General features: G+C 40.5%; 1 protein-coding gene across 8 annotated transcripts in view; it reads left to right on the top strand.

Moving 5' to 3' along the window:
* Positions 1-27173, top strand: part of Fat3 (FAT atypical cadherin 3) — a 592493-nt gene that overhangs the window by 251137 nt on the left and 314183 nt on the right. For all 8 annotated transcript variants that reach the window (XM_011242542.3, XM_011242541.3, XM_017313398.2 and 5 more), the window contains one exon: positions 4510-4824. In XM_011242542.3, the coding sequence (XP_011240844.1) occupies positions 4510-4824 (315 nt within the window). The remainder of the gene's footprint in view (positions 1-4509; positions 4825-27173) is intronic.

Raw genomic sequence — 27173 nt, 5'->3', positions numbered from 1 at the left:
GTCCCAGCTTATGAACCAGGGCAGCAGCTCCACACTCAGACCTGACCCATCTTGCTTTGTAGCCCGTTTCACTTTTGTCACCTAGAATGTGTTAGACATGGGAAATAAATCCAGTTATTTGTTAAGTAGCCTTTGCATGGTGTGTTCAGCTATTTGTGAGACCTGGGTTACCCCAGTAAACATCAAAGCACTATATAAGTCAGAAGGCATTCTCTTGAGGAAAGAGTACCGGAGTTATTTTATTGGGAAGTTATTTGAGGCTGTTACTCCTTCTGGAATTCTAAGTATAAAATTCAGATCTGTGAGGATATAGCTTTGTTTGCAGCTTTCTTATCTGATAGAAAAGACATAGAAAAATTTCCACCAAAGAATCACAGTGGCATTTTTGTGATCTGGGGGTCAGGAGTCCACCCCAGAGAACCTACTGAATTCATTTCAGTCCAGGGAATCTTTTAAGAGAAAAGGCATTTCTAAGCAGAACTGGAATTCCCAGGCTACATGCTAGCCAACCCAAACACTGTTTTGCTGAGTTAGAGAGTTGCAGACCTGTAGTAAATTGGTCTAGAAATTGGATGAAGGTACAGCTAATACTGACAGCGCATCGCATGAAGGCAGTCTCAACTCAAAAGCCAAAGGTTATGTTCTGACATTTCATTTTAAAACTCCATAATTTTCAACTCCGAAGATATTGTGCTATGAACATACTTTGACTTAATTAAAATTATACCCCTTTCAACCTGTAACAAAACTATCAGCATCTTCCCTGACAAACATGTTTTGTGTTACCACAACTGGTACATTTTTCACTGAGTTATATTATTAAAATTGAGATAAGAACGATTCAAAGACAGAGAAGATGGCCCTGTGCCTTAAAGTACTACTGTTCTTACAGAGAACACAAGTTCAGCCCCCAGCCCCGCACAGCAGGTAGTTCACAACCACCTGTAACTCCAGTTCCAGAGGATCTGAAGCCCTCTGGATGTCACTAGCGCTGACACATGTAAACTCCTGCAAACACACACACACACACACACACACAGACACACACACACACACACACACACACACACACATACACACACACACACACACACACACATATCTAAGTAAAAGCAGTCATTATATTTTTAAGATGAAAAGAATCAACTCAAGAAGGTAGACGCCAGAGAACCAAATAACCCTATTAAAAATGGTGAACAGAGCTAAACATAGAATTCTCAAGTGAGGAAACTTTACTGGCGCAGAAGCACCTACAGAAATGTTCAACATTCTCATTCATGAGGGAAATGCAAATCAAAACTACCCTGAGATTCCATCTCACACCAGTCAGAATAGTTAAGATCAAAAACTCTCGTGACAGCAGATGCTGGCGTGGATGTGGAGAAAAGGAACACTCATCCATTGCTGGTGGGATTGCAAGCAGGTAAAACCATTCTGGAAATCAGTCTGGAAGTTTCTCAGAAAATTGGGCATAGTCCTACCTGAGGACTCACTAATACCACTCCTGGGCCTATGCCCAAAAGATGCTCCAACATATAACAAAGACACCTGCTACACTCTATTCATAGCAGTCTTATTTATAATAGCCAGAAACTGGAAACAACCCAGATGTCCCTCAACAGAGGAATGGATACAGAAAATGTGGTACATCTACACAATGGAGTACTACTCAGCCATTAAAAACAAAGACTTCATGAAATTCTCAGGCAAATGGATGGAACTTGAGAATATCATCCTGAGTGAGGTGACTCAGTCACAAAGGAACAAACATTGTATGTACTCTCTGATAAGTGGATATTAGCCCAAACATTTGGAATACCTAGGATTCAATTCACAGACCATATGAAACCTAAGAAGAAGGGAGAGTAAAATGTCGATGCTTCAGTGTTTTTTAGAAGGGTAAACAAAATAGTCAGAGAAAGAAGTATGGAGACAAAGTGTGGAGCTGAGACTGAAGGAAAGGCCATCCAGAGACTGCCCCACCTGGGTATCCATCCCATATATAGACACCAAACTTAGACGTTAATGTGGATGCTGGGAAGTGCTTGCTAATAGAAACCTGATTTGGCTGTCTCCTGACAAATACAAAGGAGGAAGCCCTCAGTCAACCATTGAACTGAGCGAGGTTGTCCCCGATGGAGGGGTTGGAGAAGGGACTGAAGGATCTGAGGGGGTTTGCAGCCCCATGGAGGGAGCAACAGTATCAGCATACCAGAACACACACACTCCTGCCCCCGAGCATAAAAAAAAATCAAAAGAATATACATGAAGCGACCCATTGCACTGACCACATGCAAAATGTTGCAAAAGGTGGCCTGGTTGGACATCAGTGGGAAGAGAGGCCCTTAGGCCCAAAGGTATAGAGGAATGCCAGGGTGGAAGGATGGGAGTGGGTGCATGGGGAATTACCCTCATAGAGGTGTGTGTGTGTGTGTGTGTGTGTGTGTGTGTGATGGGATAGGGTGTTTACAAAGGGGAGACCTGCAAAGGGAAAAGCATTTGGAATGTAAAGAAAGCAAATATCTAAGAAAAAATAGAAAAGAATGATTCTAAGGCTCTGACTAATGATTTAAGTTGTTTTCACTCTGGGTGTAAAATTGTAATATATTTTAATCTTTGTATTTTCCATCATAAATATTACTCACCATATAAAGATCAAGATTTCTGGTAGCATCCTTAGAGCATCTACTCCTGATGTATGCTTTCCTGAAGACAGTAGGTCAAGCCCATTTAACAATGCACATAACTTGGCAAGCTTCTTTTTTTTTTTTCTTTACTAATACTTATGTACAAATCTAAGTATTAGAATATGTGTTTACCCCAGAACTGGGGTAAATCAGACAGGTTTGCCTGGGACTTGCTGTCCAGCCAAACTGGAAATTCTCAGGCCAATGAGAGATTCTTTCTCAAAACAAAACAAAACAAAACAGAGCAGTAAATAGTTCCCTAGTATACTTGGGGAACACAAACACATACACACAAATATACATGCTTTAGACTAACAAATTCGACCAAAGAAATTATTTTAAGGATTGAGAAATATATAGGTAAAAATACTTTTCTTAGTATGAGTTTTATTATTAAAAATATTTCTTATAAAAAGAGTGGCATCTCAATTTAATCTTCTTTTATGCATATGCTGGTCTCTGTCTCTGGCACTGTGACAAATTCATGGTGGTAAGTAACTACAGCTGAGACTACAACATCAAGTACTACATCTCTTTGGAATATCCCACCTCTCCTTTTAGGCACTCATCATTAACTATTCCAACCCATGGCTACATAAATGTTCCCCCCCTTCCCAGTGGCAACACTTAATATATACTTTTTCAAGGACTTCAGGTCAAATTGTGTGCCAAACTTAGAAAAAAAACCCAGTCAGACTGTAGATCATAGAGGATTGAAGGAACAGAGGGTTAGCTTTTCTGTGGGACTGGTCCCTGAAGCTTTTTATACTTGCCTTTTCTAGTTTTTGTATTTAATGAGTCCTAGGAGCATCCTGACTAATTGTGAAAAGTCCTAAGCTGGACCCTGGTATCCCAGAAAGTTCCATCATTGCCCACAACTCTGTCCCCAGGATAAATTTCTGTAACTTGACTACTGGCATGATGGTTGTGGTCTGACATAAGAAAGCAGTTTCATCTCTTTGATGTCTCTGTTGCTTTTCTATTTGGCTCTTGTTTCAACTATGAAATAAGAAAGCCAAGAGAAACCAGCTCAGGCAAAGTTTTACACTGAATTTAAAAATGACTGTCCATGAGTCTTCTCAGAGTGCTTATGGAATTATTTAGGGCCCTCAGTTAAGTCCTTGTGCATTGATATGGCTTCTTCCCTCACTGCTGCAGAAAGGCTGTGACATTTGATTTTTCAGGAAAACAGTATGGTGCAGGCTTATGTGCTTGCAGGTAAAACATTTTTCATTCTAACAGACAAGAAAATATTTGAAGGGTCTATTTCATTCCTGTAATAAGTAGATAAAATTATTTACCTGTGAATAGTGTTTGTTTTGTATGAAATCAATCCAGCATCATATCAAATAGAGAGATTAGCTTGCAAAATGGGACTTACTTAGACTCTTGACCCATTGTCTTTTCATTCCTCCATCATTTTGTCTCTTGTGTAGATGTGATGTGGTATGTGTGTGTGTGCGCGCGTGCGCACACGTGACCTGCTGTCTTTGTCTACCCTCACTCCTTTGTGTATTCTATGTGCTTGTGGAGGGACTATGTGTATATGAATTCAAGCACATATGGACCTTACACATCGATCTAAGAAATTCAAATAGAATGTAATTATGTTTTACTGATAAAAGAACTATTCAATTGAGTTCTTCAGAAAATCATTTCCTTATGTAAAGAGTGACATCTCAATTTAATCTTATATTATGCATATGTTAATCTTCTCCTATTTGCCAAGAGTATTTATGCTGCTCTCAGGAATTCTGGGTGACTTACTCCACTGTCTTCCTTTGCTAGCGCCATCATGTGCTCTGTGCTTTTTTTTTCCTAGGAGTCATCACTGCTGCTGACAGTCTTGATCGAGAGACAACAGCATCATACTGGCTGACAGTGTATGCCACAGACCGGGGCGTGGTCCCTCTCTATTCCACCATTGAGGTTTACATAGAAGTAGAAGATGTGAATGACAATGCCCCACTGACCTCAGAGCCCATCTATTATCCAGTTGTCATGGAAAATTCTCCAAAGGATGTGTCTGTCATTCAGATACAAGCTGAGGACCCTGACTCTGGTTCCAATGAAAAACTGACCTATAGGATTACAAGTGGAAACCCACAGAACTTTTTTGCCATCAATATCAAAACAGGTAAGGACGTGCTTGGCTGCTTTGAAATTGGCTGTCCATTTTCAATGGGTTGTCTGGCTCTTGCTGAACTGGCTTATCTATTTTATTGTTTAGAAAACAGAATCTTTTTTTCTGGGCATAATTTTTTTACAAGATGGATGTTTTTCCTGTCTAGTTGGAATGTTTTAATCTCACCTATCACTGAGGCGAACTGACCTAGTAAGAATCAGAGGTATCACAGATGGTCTCCGGTTTGCCTCATTTATTGTAAAATATGGTCCTGGACTACTGAGATGGTCAGCTGCCTCCTCTCCTTATTGAGAACAGGATGGCTAGCCTTTGCTGGCTACTTTATGTGAGCTGGCATTGTAAGATCTTTACCTCTTTCTTGCTTAACTTAACTCTCAGGTTGCTATAAATGAACCTCTTAAAGGCTTAAACCTTAAGATTTTCTCGAGCTCACACTAGATTAGTGAAGATTATCTCCTAGGTTTGTTGTCGCTTTATTATCCATCAGTGAGGTATCGGTGTTCCAAAGGACTCTCCATGTCTGTATCTATACCGCGAGAGCGAGAAGAGAGATAGGCAAAATTTAATATTCTGAGGTTTTGCTTAAGCGGTTTCTAAAGGTTATAATAAGAATTTGATTTGTTCAGTACGTATCAGAAATGCATATTGTTTAGGAAAACGTGGAGTTTGGCTGACTGTGACCTGTCCAGGAGGCACCCTGGAAGATAGCTTTGTGGACTTTGTGGCTTTGACCTTGGCATGCCACTGCCTTCCTGTGATGTGCAACCTTTAGACCTGAACAGAGATATTAAGCCCTCAGGAAGAAAGTGATGGGTAGGACTTTAATTCATTTAAATGTAGGATAATGTAATTCATGATACTCTGGATTGATGTTGGTTGGCTTTTCCTTGGTTGATGCTTGTTGGTGTACACAGAATTTTCTCAGGAACACTGACTGAATTTGTAATTATTCATCTTTACTTGTCAAAGTAGAAATGTGTAGTGGACAATACACACATAATAAAATGCACATAACAAAACCTGAAGGGGTTTTTTGTAAGTCTAGTTCTGAGTCAGTCAGTGAATTTTGAAGCATACTTCAGTGCCCTTAAAAGTATGCAATCAGCACTTGACTTCTGTTTCATTATAAATGAAAGGTGATGATCAGCTAGCAGTGTCTGATCAGAGGCATACTTAGGCCAGAAGGAGAGGGCTCAGACAAAGGAGCCTGGCCCAGCATCTGAGTCACACTAAGCATAGAAAGCCCCCGTGTACCTGATTACTAAGCCCTTGTACTGTGCCAAGACCCTCTGCTCTACTTCTGTGCTCTAACATAGTACTATAAATTGTGGAGAGAATGGAGGTTTTGAAATACTTTTTTATATTTAACAGAGAGAAAAAGATGGAATGTGGATGGAGAAAAACAAAGGGAATGTCAATAAATAAGCTGAGTGTGTGACATCTGATATCTCAGACTCACACTCTGCTATTCCTTTGTGATCTTGCTGCCATTTCAGTCATCAGAGGAGCATCTGATGCCTTGCTTTTGAGTGAAAGGACTCTATAAATGGAGAAGTTCAGCTGATGCTGGCTTAGGGTTGGAAATGGAAAATAACTCATAAGGGCAGATGGATATCCTGGCCATGCATCCTAGCCTACCCTCATGGGCTGCAGGCCAGTGAGAGACTTTGTCTTAGAAATAAGATATCCAGTGTTACTGAAAGGTGACACTCAAGGTTCTTCTCTGGCTTCCACATGTACATGGCCACATAGGCGTGCAGATGCGCGTGCGCGCGTGCGCGCACACACACACACACACACACACATTCTTGCTAAAAGAATAACTGTCATGGTTAAGAGTATGTAACTGATGTGAGGAGCTTACACTAGACCTTGTGTGCATTGTGCTTACTGTCTTTCATGCACATGAATTTTCAGAAAGCCTTACATTATCATAATGTGGCTTAAATTGCATAATAAAAGCCTTAATTATATTCATAATTTCTCTGTCTTTGCCAGAGATTTTTAAAAAATATACCCAGAATATCATTTTCATCTAAGTTGTCTAATTGTTTTAAATAAATGAGCAGCATGTCTTGGTTTCAGACACAATATAAGAAAACAATGTATATTGTTTATTTGGTTGTTAAGGTCATTGCATCTATTAGTTTTTGTCATAAAGTCCAATAAACAAGACCATAAACTTAACATACATTCTGAGCTTACAAGAGATTAGAAGTAATACAAAAGTAACAGAATAGTTGACACTAATCCAGTGACAATATGAACTCGTAACTGGTATACAGGAGCTTTAGTGAATATGGGGTTGGCAAGAGTGATGATCAGGCATAGATCACTTTATCTTTAGGACCCTGGGTTTAAAATACTTGCCCAAGACTTCATAATGGTGAAACTCCGTGAACCACCGGAGAGTGCACCCAATATGGCAGTCAGTACTGGTGTTACCAGCTTTGTGTCCTTGGGAAGTTACTGATCTCCTGTGAAACTCAGTTTTCATGAGTGTGGTGGTTAACTATGCCAATTTGATACAGGTGAAAGAACGATTCTAGATGAAGTATTGCCACCTTCAAGTTGGCCCACAGCTATGTTTGTGGGGGACTGTCTTAATTAGATTAACTAGTGTGGAAATACCGAGCCCACTATCGAGGGCACCATTCCCATCAGGAGATCTTGAACTGTAAGAGTGCAGAAACTGAGCTGAGCAAAAACAAGCAAAAGGACATGCATACACTATTTCCCCCTGTTCTTGACAGATGTAAACAAAGGTCTCAAGCTCTTGTTTGCATTGTTCTAGATGCAATGTGAACAAACGTCTCAAGCTCCTCCCACTGTGACCTGAAATTGTGAACTAAAATAAACTCACTCTTTTCTAAGTTACTTTTTGTAAGGGTGTTTTATCATAGCAACAGAAATGAAGCTAGAACAGTGAGTAATGATTGCTGCAAAGAATTTAGAAGTGTTTGTGAGGACTTACCTCACTCCCCTAGCACAGCCAAATCTCAGGAGACATGATGGTGCCCTGTCTGCTTTATGCTAATGGCACAAATATGTGTTAGTGACTTTAAGCCTAGGTTTCTTCTCTGGAAAGTGAACACAACTTTGCTTACTGAACAGTTATTACTCATGAACAAGAACAATCACAGTTCATGTGGAGGATGCTTGTAAAATGCATAACTCTTTAAGGAAGGTGTTTTATTATGACTACATCTTTTTGTGTGGGGACATGGGGTATGTAGGTGTCTATGTGTATATGTTATGTGTTTGTAGGTGATGGATTATATTTTTACATGGACATTTGGAGGCAAGAGGCCGAACACAAGTGTTGTTCTTCAGATACTGTTCAACTTTGGTTGGGTTTGGTTTTAGAGAGAGTCTTTCAACTGCGGGAGGGAAGCTTGCCAAGTAGAATAGTCTGGCTTACCAGCGAGCCCCAGGCATACATAGCTCTCCACTACAGCAAGCTGGTATTACACACCCATGCTAACAGCTCTGCTTTTTATGTGAGAGCTAGGGATTGAACCCATGTCCTCTCAGGATTGTAAAATAAACATAAATGTTTTGCTGACTGAACTATTTATCCAGGTCACAGTCTTTCTTTCATTTCTACAGTACAAGGGATAGAGCTCACTGAAGCCTGTGAGCTCTTGGTTTAAGGTATTGCTCTTGTCCAGAGAACCAGGTTGGCTCCTTAATAGTAGTTTTAATCTTTGGCATTTCCTTTGTCCTAAGAAAGTTAGTAGTGTGGAATAGTGGCAAAAAATAAAATAAAATAAAATAAAACAAAATACAATAAAATAAAATAAAAACATTCATGTGATGTTTTTCAACTATGAAGCCAGGGCTAAAGCTAACTAGCACAGTTAGCAAAGATTTGTGCTTTAGTTTTTTTGTTTTTGTTTTTTTAATCCCAGAACGTTTTATATCATAGTAAATTAACCCTTTTGTCTCTCTGTGGTAGAGATGAAATTTATAGTTTTGCTTTGTTTTGGAAATGTGTTAAACAATAGCTAAAGATTAAAGTTGTTAACAAAAATGTGAATTGTGCCAATGTTCTAGGTCCACATCCTGTAGCACATAATGGGTACCACTGCCTTCCAAATAAAGAGTGTCCTTGTTGAGCCAAAAGGCTATTTGAGTTTTCTCTACCAGATCTCGAGCCACATAGAATAAGCGGGTTGTGGACTTTTTTCCAGTACTTTTTGCAGGTTAATCATAGAAATAAAAGCTGACAACAGAGCAGGAGAGGTTTCTCTCATGCAGCTCCTTGTTGATGCTGCACAACTGTGATGAACAAGAGGCCGTGCAATCTTCAGACTCAGGAGAAGAGAAACTATGCATCCTTCTAGAGAGATGCAAACTGGCCACTCAGTGCTCATTATGACAAAACTAGGAAGGAGTGGGGGAAACTTTCTTCATTTGCTTTATTTCTGTGTGTCATGTTCACTCTACTTAGCACAGGCTGAGCAGGCTACCATTAGATAGCACTCTCAATATATGCATTATATGTTATTCTTGCTATTGGTCTCTGTTCCTCACTAGACAAAAGATTGTGTAGAAGCTGACTGCATCTGGGTGACACTCTCTCATAAGGAAGGACTCTTGAAGGAACTTTGCATCAGTGTCTTCTGTGTAGCACTGGGGCTTTCCATTCAGTCTCATGAAGTCCATTTTTGGTACTCCTGTTGGTGGGTAGGAACAAAAGAGAAGATGGTTTCTGGATGAAGGAAATTTAGTCTCCTGAGAAGATAGATCATCATACCTCATCCAAAGCAACTGTGTAAGAAAACTTGCATAAAGTATGAACTACTGAACTCTGTAAATGATCAGCTATGACTGAGGTAGCATCAGACCAAGCAGGTAGCGACGGGAGCCTTGTGCTCCTGAGGAGTCAACTGGTCTGCAGAGGCAGTCATGACCACCACCCAGTGCATAGGAACTAGTTCAGTTAACCTCCAAAGCTAATCTGGAGATATTCCAGCTTCTTAAAGAGGCATGCTACTGCTATAGAAAGGATTGTAAAATTTTTACAAATGCTGTATGAGATCATATCCTCCAAATATTTGTACTAGTTTTGTTTCGTTGGGGGTTTTGTTTGTTGGTTGGTTGATTTGGAGGTTCAATGATATTTTATGTTCAGAGAGTCTTGATATTTCCTGTTAAATCTTTCCTTGAGATACCTGTCTCCTAAGAGATTATTTGGAGGGAAAAATCATGGAAGAGAAAAGGTTTTGACCTTTCTTCTGCTATACATAGGATCAGGGTAGCATCCACTGTTTTGATGGTGTGTGTCTATGAAACAGGTCCTTGCTTAGCCCAGATCTTCTAATGGTTCTTTATCAGGGTTTATAAAGACCTTTCCATTGTTTCTGTCACCTCTGATCTCTGATCTTTGGTCTGCCCATTGGCCTATTAACTCACCTATACTGAATGGTAGTTTAGGCTTAACATCTTAGAATAAGTCTGAGCAAAGTATCTGCAAATGGACTTGTTTAACATACACAGACAACACCATACACACACACACACACACACACACACACACACACACACACACACACACACTATACCTAAGTCATTTGAGAGACAGGAATCTTCAAAATTATGTCTTCTATGAGAATGCTTCAAGTTCGACCTGGCTGTTGGTTCTCTGGGATGTAGACATGACTTATCAAAACATTGGATGAGCTGAGTTTTTTAATCAGTTCTAAATAATAGCCTCTTGCCTGTGGGTATGTACTCTAAGAGATAACAGGTAACACTCAACATTAATAAGAGGGTTAAGTGAGAAACCCAAGCCATGCATCAGCCTGGTAATGGCCAGGTAAGCTGATTAGCTATGGACTCCTGTGGAGAAGCCTGGTAATTTGTGTTTCTGACAAATTCCCAGCACAGGCTGAAACTCTCCTGAGGAGCTGGGTGTGCATTCTATAGATTTTGTTGACCTAAGAGGGTATCTCCAGCAGAGAAACCCCTGCAGAAGAGGCAGCCAGCTTTGTAAATTACCCCAACTCTCTTACTTTTCAGTGCTGTGGTTTTGAGAATCAACTGTGAATTCCCAGTTCTTTCTCCACCCATTCTCCATTAATCCTCACATTAATCCTCACTCCCTTGTTCTCCTTCCTGCTTTGTGAACTGATTGAAAATGAAATCCGTGTCCCTTTAGTTGTCAGTGGGAGTCAGCATCACAGAATCCCTGGACATTATATAATATTTGTACATAATTTTTTATTTTTAACTTAATTTATGTTGAAAATAGATATTTGTGCACAATATATCTTGGTCATGGTTTCCCCTCTGGTAACTCATCCCAGATTCTTCCCCCCCCCCCATTCAAATCCACACCCTTTCTGTTTATCATTTCTAAAACACAGAACAAAGCAGAACTACTAAGAGGTAGCTTAAACCTACTTTGATAAACAAGCAATCACTATCCAGTTTTAGTAAACCCTTTGAATACATAATTGTCAAAGAAATATTATCTTACAAGATAGGAATATTAAAAAACAATTTGCCCTTCAATATCAGTTAAACCCTGAGTTTATGCACAGGTCCACTTAGGGGTAATCTGCTTAGAACACCCTGTGTTTATGCACAGCTCGACTCAGGGGTAATCTGCTTAGAACACCACCTCTTCTAAGAAATCAGAAGGAAATTAGAATTACAGAGATTTCCGGAGGGAAGTATAAAGCAAGATGGGGGACAGTGCAAACAACAATGCTATTCCTCATTAATTCTTGTGTGTTGGGCAGCAGGCGTGGGGAATAAAGGGGGTGGAAGAAAACCCGAGTCCCGCCAGAGTTCTGGAGCTCTGGGCAGGCAGACACGGAGGACTGTGGCACGCTTTCCACGGGGCCCTGGGTGGGTGTCTGGCTTGGGAAGCCATGGACCCTAGCCCGAGGTAGACAAGGGACAGTCTTAAGTCTCTGGTCCTTATGGAGGCCAGAGATAACAGGTTCACACTCTCAGGCATTCCAGATGCCACTGGACACCAAGAAAGAGCTGAGAACAAAGTGAGGACTCCTGGGGCAGCTTGATCATCCCCGGGGCTGAAGGGAGAAGAGGGCAGGGAGAGAGGGGGCGTTGGGTGGTTCCCATTCGGTCAGGTGTCTTTGGTCTGGTCTCTGGCTAGAGCGCAGGAAGGCCTTCCGGGTAGGAGGTTAGACCCAGCTCTTTAAGGCAAAGCCTATTCCATCGTTCAAGCATGGTGGGCCTTGATAAATAAATATAGTCTATGGTCCTAGAGATTTATTGTAGAAAGGCAGAGAGAAAGATAGAAGGTAAAAGAGGGAGGCTGACCACCACCACGTGGAGAGAGGGGAGATGGAAGAGAGAGAGAAAGAGAGCTAGAGATGAGAGCAAGCAAGAAAGGTTAGAGCTTAAGAGAGAGAGGAGGGGACAAGCAGCTCCTTTTATAGCGGTCTGGGCTACATTGCAGTTGCCAGGTAACTGTGGGGAAGAGCATACCTGGCTATAGTCAGGTAACTGTGAGGGTAGAGTCTAGCTAGAATGCCAGGAGCTTAGGGCTTTGTCTGTGTGAATGATAGTCACACAATTATGGAGTTTGGGGGTCTGTGGTGTCAGGCACCTGTCTTTGGGAATGTGTCTTACTGTTCTGACCCTGGTAGAGTTTTCTACTGGGTCTCCGGAGCAAGCATCGCTCAACCAAAACAGGCTGCCTTTCACGGTGCATACTTGGGCTGCCTTCACAGTGGAATAGGAAGTTCTCCTAAACCAGTGGAGAGACACCAAATGGTGCTTTGATATTCATAAGGCCCAGACACAAAGTAGATAACGTGGTAAATGAGTTTGTATGGAACTGTAAATCACCCTTGCACCTTCCTTCAGCCATGAAAGGAGGCCTTGTCTTATAGAACATTAAATGGTATTCATTTAATCTAACAAGTTCAGGAGAACAAATGGGGCTCATGCAGATTTATTATTGGGGTTATTTAAATTCAGTGATGACCTCTTCATCTATGTCAATGTGTTCTATGTGAACGAAGATAACAGGAAAGCCCTTGCAGTGTCCTTATGTCCAGGCTGAAGCTGAACTGGAATCAATTGTGGAGCCTCTAGGATACTAAAGGATGGTCAGAGTGCCAATGCCCAAGAGACAACATGCTCCCTCCTGCCACGGGCACTGGCTATAAGTTGTGGGGTCCAGCTCTATGTGAATGCATGTTGTTAATGACTATTTTAGAATTTCTCAGCCCAAATACTTTTAGCATGTTAACTCTAATGGTGCTGTTTGATGGGAGCTTTCTTATACCATTTGAAACACACTTTAAAGTATTTATGAGCTTCGTGGCCTCTCCTCCACCCTCTATTCTCAGTTGTCACTTGCAGGCAGATATGTTCTCGCTGAAAACCACTGAAGCATGGTAGAACACTTCATGTGATCATGTTCTCTATGACTGTTGACAAAGTATCCATACTAAACAGATGCCAGGGTAGTGTAATTTAAGAACAACAACAAAACATATGTAGTAGGCTATGTATGTGCGTATTATTACTAATAACACATGGGAGTGGTCAGATGGAGGAAAGGAAAGGGGAAATGAAGTAATTATATTTTACTCAAACTGAAACATAAAATATAAAAGGAGCGAACTGAAAGCTTCCTCTTGTCCCTTTAAAATTCTAGATTCCTCACATTTTATAGGGCCTGGGAACACTTGATATCATCTCTATGCCACACAAGAACAAAACTTCAAACTTAATGAATGTGAATAAAGTTATCAGCTCCTTAGTATTTGAAGAGGATTTATCCAGCAGCTGAACTCCCACCTGAGTCTGTTTTGAGGAACTCTCTCAATAAAGCAGCAGGAGGAGATTATTTGAGAGTTTTAGGCTTAAAATCTTTATAGCTTCAAATCCTGTTCCTATTTAAGGCTGGTCATCTGACGGATAAACACACAATGTGATTTCATTCTGCAATAGAGTGAGATGGAGCCAGGATGTATCACCCTTCCAGCCTCCAGTATGGCTCTACAGCTCAGGCTCTCAGGGCATTTGGTGTCTGCCAGAGCAAACAGTACATGGATACAAGCCCCAGGGAACTTCTGGGTAGGTTCTTGGTTGCTGAGCCTATGTCTTGGCACTTTGTTCAAATACATCATTGGGTTAGAAAGATTTAGGCCAAGTGCAAAACTGTACAACCATCAAGGCAGTGAGATCTTTGACTCCCCAAATAGATACAAACTCCAAAGAGCAGGCTGCCAGCTAGATGATGACAAGTGTTTTATGTCATCTACAAGAAGTGGCTTTGGATTCAGTGAATATGATTACTCCGGAAAGGATTTTTTAAAGAGCTGGTCAATTATAATTACTCATACAACGGGAAGCTTTGATAAAAGGAAGAGAGGGCTGGGCAGTTAGCAGCTATGTGATAAAAGCTACAGGGAAGGTGGTGCTTCACTGGCTGTTAAAGAGAGGCAGAGGCTCCCTGAGCTAAAAAGTTTGCTGGCCATCTATGAGCTGTTCCCTGCTCCTCCATTCATCCTGAGCTGCTCAGGAAAGCTGTGAGAAATTATTGAAGATTATTCGGGAGGGAGATGGAGTCACGTAAATAAAGCAGATGATAGAGGAGTCACGTAAATAAAGCAGATGATAGAGACGTATTTATGAGTGAAAAGGAGATTGATTGAGGCCATAAATTTCTCTTTTATTTCTTGTATCTGGGTGTGATTTCCAGAGCAATAATTTACTGTGTTGGTTTATTGCTGTCTTTCTGTTCTGATGGTTGGAAACCTTGGATTTTAATTGAAACCACTGCCGGCCTCCCTGAATCATTGGATGTTGGATGCCACTGTGAGAGTGTCCCAAATGTTTTCTGGTTCTGGTAACTCCTACCAGGGCTACAGCAGAGTTTGAACCTGCTAAGTGCTGAACCATGATAACATATTCCATGGTCCTTCATTTAGCGTTTATCAGAAAACTGGAAAGGGATTTGGTGATTGGTCCAAAATCACTCATGTATTCAGCCCTGTGAACATCATGCAAGATATAATCTGAAGCAATCAAACATAGTCTGTATCAAAGTTAGGAACTACAGCATGTTTGTCCTAGGTTTTACCTAGATATTTGTGGTAGTGGTTTGGGTTGACATGTGTGTTGTGACTAAGTGTAGCTTCATTGGGACTTCTGGAGGCTATTTGTTGATAATATAATACTGTGTCTTAGGCATGTTTTTGCCTCAAGTCATGAGGTTGCACAAAAGTCATTGTTGACTGGTTTTAGGTTATTTGGAAATCAAGATCTCATCCATTTTAATTTCCTTGTCATTTGTCAGGCTCAGATTATCTGGAAACACCAAATGAATCCTGAGTGTCCCACATGGGCAGTTACTGTAAAAAAAAAAAAAAAAAAAAAAAAAAGAAGAAGAGTTGAGATTTCCTAATTGATTAGAGTACAAGTCCACTTTGCCTCAATACTGGCTGTTTTGGTTCTTGGGGTTATAATATCTTGGAGTGACTTTGATCTTAATTTCTTGAAATTACAAACAGTGCACATGTTTTAAAAATCTATAAATTTTATTCATATTGAGGTAGATTAATTTAGGAAATTATATGGAATGCCAGTAATAAAACCAGCCTTATATCTTATTAACTTGTAGAAAAATGACATTTTTTTAAACTTTGCATGGTCATCCAATCTTCATGATAAACCTGGAGACAAAATACGCAACAAAGATTGTGCTCAGGAGAGTAAACATGTAGGCCAAACGTCCTCACATTTGAATCCATCTGTATCACATGTTATAGCTTCATTCAGCTGCTGTGATAAAATAGCATGACCAAAAAGCATATTAGGAAGAAGGGGGCTTATATGGCTGACAATTCCAAGTTGCAGTCTATGGTTTGAGAGAAGTCAAGCTGCAGATGAAAGCACCTAGTGACATCGTATTCTCAGCCAATAGTAGAAGGAAATGAATGCATCTATGCTACTTGTTTGCATACTTTCTAGCTTTCTTCACTCTTCTACAGTTCTGGGGTTAGCCTAGGGGATAGTACTGCCTATAACGACCTGCTTCTACCTACATCAATTGCTAAGCAAAGAAATTCCTCACAGGCCAATCTAGATAATTCCCCAGTTTAAAACCTTGTCCCCAGGTGATTGTAGGTCATAGCAAGTTGAAATTTAAGATTATCCAACATAGAACCTGGCTGTGTGATGTTGGGAAGATTACTTAACCTTTCTGTGCTTCAGTTTCCTCTGAGAAACTGGGAAAGATCATAATAGCACATTGGTTTGCTATTAAGATTAAATTATTTAACATATGTAAAGTACTACTAGAAGCAACACTTGGCACATAGCGTACTCTCAATAAATGTTACATATTAAACAAATCTGCACACACAGTTTGTTTCAGCTAACTGGCATTTACAGTGGATGATTAAGGTTCTAGACAGTTTGTGTTTGCAAACTAGGACTGAATATAACATTTTCCTCAAGGTTCATTAAGTTCACCGTAAGGTTACAACTTCCATCTCTGTTGGCTCCTGCGTATGTCATCGCTTGATTTGTGTCTGACAAGTGGACAGTGAAGAAACAAAAGATGCAGACTCCCAGAAACCTCCCTAGCTATCCCAAATGGTTCTACTTTTTAATCATATAACCATATGATGCCTTGACAATGCACTGAGAGAAGCAGTGGGCTTTCTCAATTTCAGTCCAACCTCTGCCATTTACTGCTGTAGTTCCAAGAGGCAGATTTATTTCATTTGCCTTGGCCTCGGAATTGTTACTTGTAAATTAGAGTTGGAACAAGGATCAAATTTGTTCCTGTTGCTAAACCCTAATCCTAAATTGCTTCTGCATTTCCTGATACTGGGCAGACATAACTAATCAATGGTAGCAATGTCGCACCATCTTCTCACACTGGCATGGACAGGCAGCACTAAGCAATGACAGCATTGTCTCATCATCTTACCCAGCTGGCATGGGCCTACATCACTAAGCTATAGCAGCATTATCTTACCATCTACCCACACTGGCATCCATTACTACATAACACTGGTAAGAGAAGATGTTATGAATCGAGCCATGTAACACTGATGACTCTAATAATACCTCTACCCAGGACTGTCTTGAATGACAATGACACCGAAGACAGCATTGTAGATGTAGTGGAAGGGATGCCTGGAAGGAGGATCCCTCCCCATAAGCTGCAGCTTACAGCAGCATCCCTGCTATTTGACTACTAACCTCCAGTCCTTTTTTCCTTGTTGCAGTTAGATTGAGGTAGAGGCTTAGACCAAGGTTCTTTCTTCCAGAAATTTGTTGCTGGGATTCAGAAATAGTATCTGGCTATAGTGGAATATAGTTGTAAATTTCAAAAACAAAACAAAACAAATAACAAATAACAAAAAACTGAGTGCCTTCAGTTGACATACAGACAATTGAACAGACAGCCCTGGCAGGTAATCTATTGCTGCTAATGCACAACTTGCCATTGAAGTTAGAATTGGGTTCTCTCTATAAAATTGAAAGGCCCATGATGGTCTGTTACTGTGGAAACCCTGTTGAGAGTGAGAATGCTGCCCAGTGACCAGTAGTGAGAGGTGTTAAAGAGGAGAAAAGGCTGACACCTTTACATATGCTGGCTAGGAAAGCACAGTGGAAAGTATCTGTGTGTAACAGGACTCTCCATCTACATCCCTTGGAATCACTGCTCTCATTTTCACAATAAAATTCTGTGTGTGCTAACATCATCGTTGGTGTGAGCTTCAAGAATGGCTTAGAACTCTCTTAAAGAGTTTCTAACTGTTAAAGTTCTTAGATAAAAATGTGCTGATTAAAATTTATCCATAGTGCTCAGTTTCATTTAGTGTTACTATTGTGATGAAACACCATCACCAAATTCAACTTATAACCGTCCTTATAACAACTCATCACCAAAAGCAGGAACTCAAACAAACCAGGAACCTGAGGGCAGGAGCTAATGAGGAAGCCATGGAGAGGTGCTGCTCAGTGGTTTGCTCATCAAAGCTTGCTCGGTCTGCTTTCTTATAGAACCCATGACCACTAGCTCAGGGATAGCACCACCACAGTGGACTGGGACCTCTCACACTGATGACTCATTAAGAAAATGCTTTACGGCTGGATCTTATGGAGGCATTTTCTCAATTTGAGGTTCCCTCCTTTCAGATAACTCTTCTTTGTATCAAGTTGACATACATGTTCCATAAAAAAACTCCTCAAATATTCTGTTAAAATTAATTATTTCAGTTTATTTGTGTCTGCATATCTGTAGCCTCTTGAACAATGTGCATGAAAATTACCTATCTTCTCACACTAACTCTGAGAAATCCACCTATAGTGTACCTTCAAACAGTGGGTTCCACAGCCATACGACAATGAACCAGTTTCTTAACTCCCTTATGGCTCAGATTGCCCATAAATATAATAATGATAATGAATGAGTTATTGATAATATTTAATGATTTAATCAATGTTATGAAGTATCTGGTTTCGTTTCTACATATGAAGTATTTAACCAGTAGTAACTATTGTAACTGTAGTGAAAAGGATTCAAAATTCTTCTCTTCAGACTTTTTACTTAATATAAATCCTGTTTTAAAATTTGATTGCAAGCAGTCTAATGAGAAGCTTGGAAGATTCTTAAGTCTGCTATGTTCATATTCATGACTGCACACTACATACCAGGAACTGAGATAGGCACAGGACAGAGAAGGTAGGAAGGGGCAAAACTTCCCCTTTAAGATACACCAATCAAAGTCATTTCACCACCAGTTGACATTACTGTCACTGTCACCTAGCTTAGAATGCAGCAATTCATGGTAAGGGTTTTGCGTGAGAATTCTATTTGTAATTCTGATAAATTCTAATGATAATAATTAGTGGTTTTAGGCAGAAACCTTCTGAGAACATGAATGAGAAGCGGCGACAGAAATTCATCACATTATGCTGACTTACATGCAGAAAGAGGGGCTTTGCAGTGCACCCTTGTAAACATGTCGGCATCACATACTTTGCTGGAGTCGGATGAATCCAATTTTCCCTCCCACCACTTAAGCAAATTTCTCATCTCTATAAAATGTCATGTTTTATAAAGACATACTTCATCTTGGCTGTGTACATCCTAAATAGTCCATTTTTATTTAGTTAAATTGTTTTCTGTCATGGTGAGCAATGCTTTCTTCTGAAGAAATGATGTTCAGGTCCGGGAATTAGGGACATTTATTAAAATAGTGTATTAGGAAACTAGATATAGATATATATTATTTTTACAATTTTAGTTAGTATTTAAGAACTTTTAGTGCCCCGTGAAATTACTTTTACTGCAAAGCAGCCTCTAATGATAAAAGTCTCTGAATTCTCACTTTTGTACTTAATTGAACTCATCCGTGGATTTACAGTTTTGCCTGCATATGTTGAGAAATGTCAGGGATGTTTCAGCCTGTCTCCACGGAGGCTGTGCTAGGTCACGGCATCCAGTTAACAATGTAAATAAGTTGGTGCTTTTACCCTGCTCTAACTTAATGAGGCTTTATTGACCTCAGGTTCTAAAACAAGGAAAGAACACAGGGCAACCAGGAGCTTCTCAGACTCTGTTCTCAAGGCAAAAAAAAAAATCACTGCAATCAAGCAAAAAGAAGCCTGATTTCAGGGGGAATTCTTAGCTCATTATTCAAGTATCGTCTTAGAATTTTGATCATGTCTCAATCCTGCCAAACCCTAGGAATAATGTGTGTTAACAGCCCTGACACCATTAACCATCGTTCTGGACCACACTCTAAACTCTATCAAATGTGTCCTTCGATTTTTCACAAAGTCTCTCGAACATTTTCCTGACTACTGGGCTAGAAACACCCTACAGTAACATAAATTCAGTGCTTGGGAGGTCCCATACCCTGTCCCTTGCCCTCTATCCTCCTGAACAAAGGCCATTGTGTTTCTACTTTGCACTGGGGCCTGCAATGGTGCAGGCCATTCTGCATATCTGATTTCCATTTCTGTCTTTAACCCTTGCCTGTGCCCCCTGCCGCAGCAACTCCTGGACTCCTAACTTGAGCTCTGCTTTCTAATACTCACATCTGTGCTCACCCTGCCTTCTAACCCACAGCTTCTAAAGTGTGTTAAGATCATACACATAACATTTAAAATAGTAACAGGCAAGGATTTGAAAGCTGACCTTGAAGATGCTTCCCAGGAACCAAATATACCATGTTAGCAGCCATACTCTAAAATGGGTAGATCTAGACTGCAAGGCCGGTGTCTTCCTTGGAGGATAACTGCATTGCTAAGGGCCCCTTATTACACATCACATGGAAGCATTTAGTTCTCATTCGTGCCCAGGGAAAGAAAATGGTTATAAATTATTTTAAGGGGAGATGTTTCTGTTATTAAGAGTCTTGTTTTTCTTTATGTTACACAGTTTTCTGTTGACCTTTTATACTTACTAAATTGCAATAATTTCTGTGTCTGTCTTCCAATTGTTATCCAAACCTGGAGAGTCCTCACTTGGAACTGTCTTGTCTTCAAGTGGTTGTGGGAACCTTTATGGCCCAACCTCTGGTTGCCAAGCTACTCAGATAGCTTATGACAATTGTTTCTCAATGTCTACACAGCCTCCTACCTGCTGTATACAAGATCAAAGTGACTCTGTGTTGTTTTAACCTTTGTTTTACTGAATATTTCTAGTTTCTGAATGGCAGCAAAAGAAAGCATCCTGGAAACAAGGCCAAGTTTTTTTGTTTGTTTGTTTTTTGTTTTTTTATAGTTTCTTTGTCTATCCATAGGATGGGAAAATGTGCTGGCATGTAAGCTACAAATAAATAAGATTCTTAAGGAACAGAGATGGGACTTATTTGGTAGAGTGCTGACCTAGAATGCAAAAAAGCCCTGGATTTGATGCATAGCAGTTCATAAAGTCGGCACCACAGAGCAAGCACATGCCTATAATCCTAGCATTTGGGAGTTAGGACAGGAGGATCAGAAGTTCAAAACATCCTGAGCTTCAATGTAAGCTGGAGACAGCCTGGTTCATCTAAGAATCTAGTTAGCAGTGGTCCACTGTAATCCCAGCACTCTGGAGGCAGAGAAGGGAAGATCTCTGTGAGCTCAGGACCAGTCTTCTCCACAGTATGTGTCCACCTATTTAGAACTACAGAGTGAGATTTTGTCTCAACAAACAAATAAACAAACAGCAGGTCAAACAGATAAATAAATGATTATTAAGAGCAAGGAATTTTATCCTTTCAGATAAAAATGTTTTATTTTATTTTTAGGCTTCTTAATTCATAGACAAGCAAATGTTTGCAGAACTTTCCTCGGGACCATAAGTGGGGGCAAATTTCAGAAGTGAGCTATTTTGACAGCAAACAAAATCCTATAAATCACCTATGCTAACAGCTGGTTTGCATCTCACAGTTTAAAGGGTGTTTCAGGTTGGAACCACTGAGTCTGTAAACTGACCCAATCAGCGTCAATGTTCCCATACTTTCAATTGTTGGAGAATGGAGTTGAGAAATGTGCATCACTGCACAGGGTATTAGAGGCAGTCTGAACACTTGTTAAATAAAACTCAAAGTTTGTCCTGGAGAATAAAGTTTCCAAAGGTGGTATCAGCATCAGCAATGTCTGCAGACAGGGGACACAGGACAGCCAGGGCAGAAGCTCAGCAATGTCCTTTTCCTGTACTCAAGCAGTTCATACAGTGACGGACAAAGGCCTGGCAAGGTTGCTTTCGGGGGAGGGCAGTAAGGAAGACGGGCCACCTGATTCTCAGGTTTGCTATAGACTGCTTCCTGTGCTGACACAAGGTCCTTCGGATGACATTGCTCCCCAATAATAATTTTTATGTATGAGAGTGTTTTCCTTGCTTGAATATCTGTTTACCATGGACATGCTGTGACCATGGAGGCTTGAAGAGGGCATCCAATCCCAGGGAACTGTAGATGCAGATGGTTGTGAGTTACCATGAGGATGTTAGAATTATAATCTGAGTCCTCTGGAAGAGCAGCCAGTTCTCTTAACTACTAAACCATCTTGTAAGCCTCCAGGAGTATTATTCTTATTGAGTAATTATTCACCTATTTAGTCATTCTTTGTTAAATATTAAGTATCATTGATTGCAAATTCGCTAGTTGTCATGTATTTGTATTAGGCATTGGTGACATAAGCCTTCAAGAATAAGACTGGGTATAGCCTACAAAAAGAGAGCTTCCCACATTTCAGGGGCTCCAAGCCAATACTGAATAAATGGATGGAGAAGCATGGGCTTCAGGTTTTCTGTATCACTCCCATCAAACCAGGGGTTCTACATTCTTCTTTGTAGCAGGTAGTCCTTACTAAAATTATGGAGGCTGAAATTCTCCTAGTTGCCTTTGCTTTTATTTCCATTTGACATTTGAAGTGGTCTTGTTTGTTTTGAAAGAAAGCTTCTCTATGTATCCCCAGATATACGGGAACTTGCTTTGTAGACCATGTTGGCCTCAAACTCAGACACAGAGAGATCCGCCTGCCTCTGGCTCCCAAGTGCTGGGACTAAAGACGTGCATCACCATGCCTAGCCCTTTGAAATATTTTCAAAATGTCATCTCTGGATTCCCCTGCCTCTGAGGAACTGAAAGCAGCTTTTTAGCATACAAGTCACCAGGATATGCAGAGAACTGTCGCTTTCATAGCTGTCCAGATAGGACGACTAAGAAGTCAGTAATCTCACTTTAAATTGGTTTATTCTCAGTTACCATAAGCTATGTGAGTCACATCAGCTTTGTGCCAGACTTTAACACTGACTGATGTGGCTAATGGCTTTGCCCTGCTTAGAACAACATCGGAGTACCATCCTCCTTGGACATTATCTCTCTCTGTGCTTGATTTAATGTGATATAAGGGCAATAATAGCAGGCAATTATTTGTGAGGTGCCTTTTTACTTTCACATATAGGAGAAGTACAGGAGTTGGCCCTTGTTTGTAGAAATTCGAGTAGTGATTGTAATATACACCCACTTCGCAGCACTAGAATGCTTATGTAGCCTGTGACAGATTTAGAAAAACCATTCTCTGTTTCCCAGCGTCATTACAGGAGCTCAGTGGTGAGAATCTCAGAATCAAGAGAAGCTTATCTAAGTGTCACAGCCCCTCTGCTTAGGCCTGTCATCTTTTACCAGAGGTCAACCATTATATTGGCACTTAAATAAGTGGTGGGTAACAGAATAAGTGGAGGCAGATGCCTGTCAGCCTATCCACAGGAAAACTTGAGCAAAGTGATTTATGCGTCTGTCTGTCATTAATAAACAAACTAGCCAGGATCTGCTCGTCTTTAGTGAATGGATTGTTTTATTCTGCTTAATTGGTTCGTTAAAGATGAAATACTTAATTTAACAATCAGATATGAAAACCAATTCTGTATCAGCTACTGCTCCAGGTGCTGGACATAGGAAAAAGAGCAACCCTTTAGTCCTCATCCCATGATCCATGGGGAAGGAGGGCTGTCTCTCAGAGCACTTTCCAATCACTGCTGCGGATTTGTGTGGTGCTCAATCTCATTTTTATTGATCTGTATGGAACAATGGTTCCTTTTTCTGCCTTTTTATTTCCTCTACATTCCAAGCTCCTTGTAAAGCCAGAAGCTGTAAACAAAGGCTTTTATACATGTGGGTCACTGCGATGGCTCACCAGGTAAAGTTACTGAACTTGACTTCAATCTCCTGGACCCAAGTAGCAGACGAAGATAACTAACTATCATATACTATCCTTGAACCTACACACACACACACACACACACACACACACACACACACAGACACACACACATTTGCACATACATAAAATAAAAATAAAATAAAATATGTGGGTTTTGTGTGCTAGAGGTCTAAGTTTGTAATGCCAGTAACTCTAGAGCTCTAATTGAAAGCCCTGACAAAACTCTCTGGGACATAATTACCCATTATGTTTTTGATAGTAGTGCATTTGAGCTAATGTGATCTGTGGCTAATTTGATTGTATTAAGGGATATATATATATAGAGAGAGAGAGGGGGGGGGAAGGAGTCTCTCTCTCTCTCTGAGACTCAGCATCCCCTTTCTCGACTACCAGATCCTCCAAAACTTTGACCAGTCAGCCTTATCTCACCAGGACAGATGTTGGTTTCTCTACTATGATGGGCTTAGTCCCCTGACCCATGAGTCAGATAAGCTTTTTCTCCCAAAGTTGCTGCTTGCTAGGTCACAAACAATGAGAAAAGTAACTAATTCACTCCTCTGAAATGATGCTGATGCAGAAAATGATAAATAAAGAATAAGCAGTTTGTGGCAGCCACCAATCTCCCCCGCCCCCAGGACATGTTCTTACCTGAGATCATAGATCCCTGACATCAGCCAGTTATTCAACATATATTTGTTGAATAGATTTAAAAAACAGATGAATTAACATAGAATAAATTTCTTAATATTAATTCTCAAAGAGAACCAGCAATAATATCCTTTATGTATCCTTTGGCCAGCAGTTCCTGACCTGGGATGCTGGGATTTGCCTGGACAATCACCTGGGTAAAAAAAACATGTCTTTCCCCTTTTCAATCCAATACCACACACCAGAAGTAGGTACCTCTGGCTGCATCACCCTAGCAATCACTTTAGATCCTAACTGAACATTTCTGATGTCACACATTGCCTCCTGGAGCAAATTTGTCTTATTCTTCCTACTTCTCTCTACATGTTCTTATTCGATTTTTCTCCGCAACTTGTTTATCACAACTTTCCCTGTGCTTGGAGGTAACAGATTTCTGCTTTTAATTCAAGAAATGTCTGCTGTAATGTTTCACAACATGATACTTTCCTAATTCTGAGGGAGAGGATGCTGCCTGGTGTTTTGTTTGTTTGTTTGTTTGTTTGTTTGTTTTGTTTTTTTCTTCTCCCAGTGTGCCTGTGCTGAGGTATAGGCTGTCTGGCCCAGGAACTGCAGTGCAGGAAGCCCCTGCCCCCTATCTCTGCCAGGGCTTGGAGCAAATGTAAAGGACTTTTTTTTTTCTAATTTAAATTCAGAAAGAGCCTATTTGTATGGTAATCATAGCTAAGGAAAACAGTGTTACATTCCTCTCTGGGACTTGCTTTCTGACATCTTCACACTCTCTAGTACTTTAACCTGCATATTACAGGCAATTCTAACTCCATATTTTAATAAGAGAACAGTACCCAGAAGATTAATCCACAGTGACAATAGGAAAGAAAAAAGTGAGGTCGAAGCAGTAATTAATGTTGCCCTAATATGCTGTGCTGGTGTGTTCTAGTCTTCACCATGGCATTTTACTGTTATAACAGAATGGTTGTGTGTGGGCAAGAATGAATAGCACTGTCCTTCTTTGAGACGTGCATGTTCAAACATGGGGATACAAATCACATTCTTGTTGTTAGAATCTATTATTCAATGGGGCTGATGGTCTTATTTTTGGAGAAGTGTAATTTTTCCTGCCAGAAAAAAAATAGGAAGCGGCTTCCCTCACTGGCTGTTTGTCTGGGCCTCCCTCACTGACAGTTTGTCTGTCTCTTTCTAATCAGAAGAAGGTAAAGAGATTAAGATCTCTTCTGATCTTAGTGATCTTAATGTGTCCTTGTACTCAGAGGGCAATCATGAGGCTTGTAGTTGTACCTTGAAACACACAAGGGACTCTAGTTTGTTTGCTTGCAACTCAATTAGAGTATTTCTCCCCTTAATTTCATTGTGGGGTGGATTAATCTTATACTCAAGGTTTCTTTGGGTCAGAGATCTATGTTCAGATCCATGTCCAGGCACGGGTGACATTCAGGATGAGATGTGGCTAGGCAGTTTCTTCCTATTGAGAAGGAACCAATGGTTGCTTGTCTCTGAAAGCTATACTGGAAGGAGTCAAAGGGATCCAGTGGGCCAGACCACCAGGCTAATGAGACTACCTTCATTTAGTCTCAAGGGGGATCATATAATTCACTTACAAGGCTGGAGTTCTTTCTTGGAGCCCTTCTGAAAGGTTTCACATTCACATGAATTTTCTGACAGTTGTACACACCAATTCACCTCAAAAGGAAACAATCTTCATACTAGCTGAGCCCAAGATGCCTGTGACTTCAACATTCAGAGATCTATGATCAAAGAAATGAGAAAATAGTACCTCTGCAAGTATAAAGTAGGGAGAGGAGGTAAAATCAAACTAAGGAACTGTTGATAAGGTCAACTCTACCTCTACTGGGAACAGATGCTCAAATCAAAAAAAAAAAAAAAAAGCCAGTTTTAAATTAAAGTTCTTCATGATCTCAAAGAGAAAGAAGGAAGCATCATGGGAAGGAGGAAATCACACCTATCCCATGTCCCACTAATGTGCTCTTCTTACCACTGTGTGTTATAGATACCTTAGGTTCTTAGTGAAGCTCTACTCACTAACCCATACTGATCCATGGTTGACCAACCATTAGCCTCATAGACTGGGGAGATCTGGCCTACAATAAGGCAAGAATGGACCTGAAATAATCAGGGGAGCTCTGGCCTACTATAAGGCAAGAATGGACCTGAGATAATCAGGCCAGGTAGCCATTTGAACAAAAGAGTTCAGCATCCAGGGAGCCAGAGCTTGGTTTAGAATCTGGACTTAGGTGATCTATGCAAGGCCCATGGAGGTAGACACACCTCCTCTGCCTTCTGGACTTCTGACCCAATGGGAAGATGAATGGCTGAAAGAGGGCTCTGGAGACTTTCTGCGCTAAGGTGGCTACAATTAAAGAGACAGCGTCTGTTGGAACTATTAATTTGTCCCAGATGAGATAATAGAGGAACTCTAGCAGTTCCAAGACCTCAATATAAAATAGAGAATTCTGGGTCACTAAGCTCAGGCCACCATCCCAAAACATGTGTGTCCAGGTCAGAAACCCTTGAACTTACTGTTTAGTGATGCTACTTGAGTGTTGCTGACATGTTTCTTGGATTCCCAGACCCTTCTTTGTTTCTCTGGTATCCTCAGTGGGTAGATTTTATTATAATGTTAGGGCTTTCCCCTCCCATCACAATGCTGAATTTGAGCCCTCTGGACACTGGGCCACTCTTTCCCAGGGAATGTGGTCTCTCATGCATCACTCAGGAATCTTTCTTAGTGTCGTTCTTCTGCTTAAATACAAGGGAGAATATACAAAGACATTAGACATGATGAAACTCATGCCTTCTGGAATCTGGTATTAATGATCTTTTAAATTTTAGGGTCCTTAGAAACATTTCAAAACTATGCATAGTTTTGAAGATTAGTTTGTGTAGAAGGCTTGGATTCCAGAAGTTTGACTAGGCAACCTCCAGGACAATTTGACCTCAGTAAGACTTCTGTGAAAAGAAGGCCCCAGAGGGAGGAGAAAAGG

This window comes from Mus musculus, chromosome 9 (assembly GCF_000001635.26).
Source record: "Mus musculus strain C57BL/6J chromosome 9, GRCm38.p6 C57BL/6J".
Taxonomy (NCBI): Eukaryota; Metazoa; Chordata; class Mammalia; order Rodentia; family Muridae; genus Mus; species Mus musculus.
This window is presented reverse-complemented; position numbering and strand designations above follow the sequence as displayed.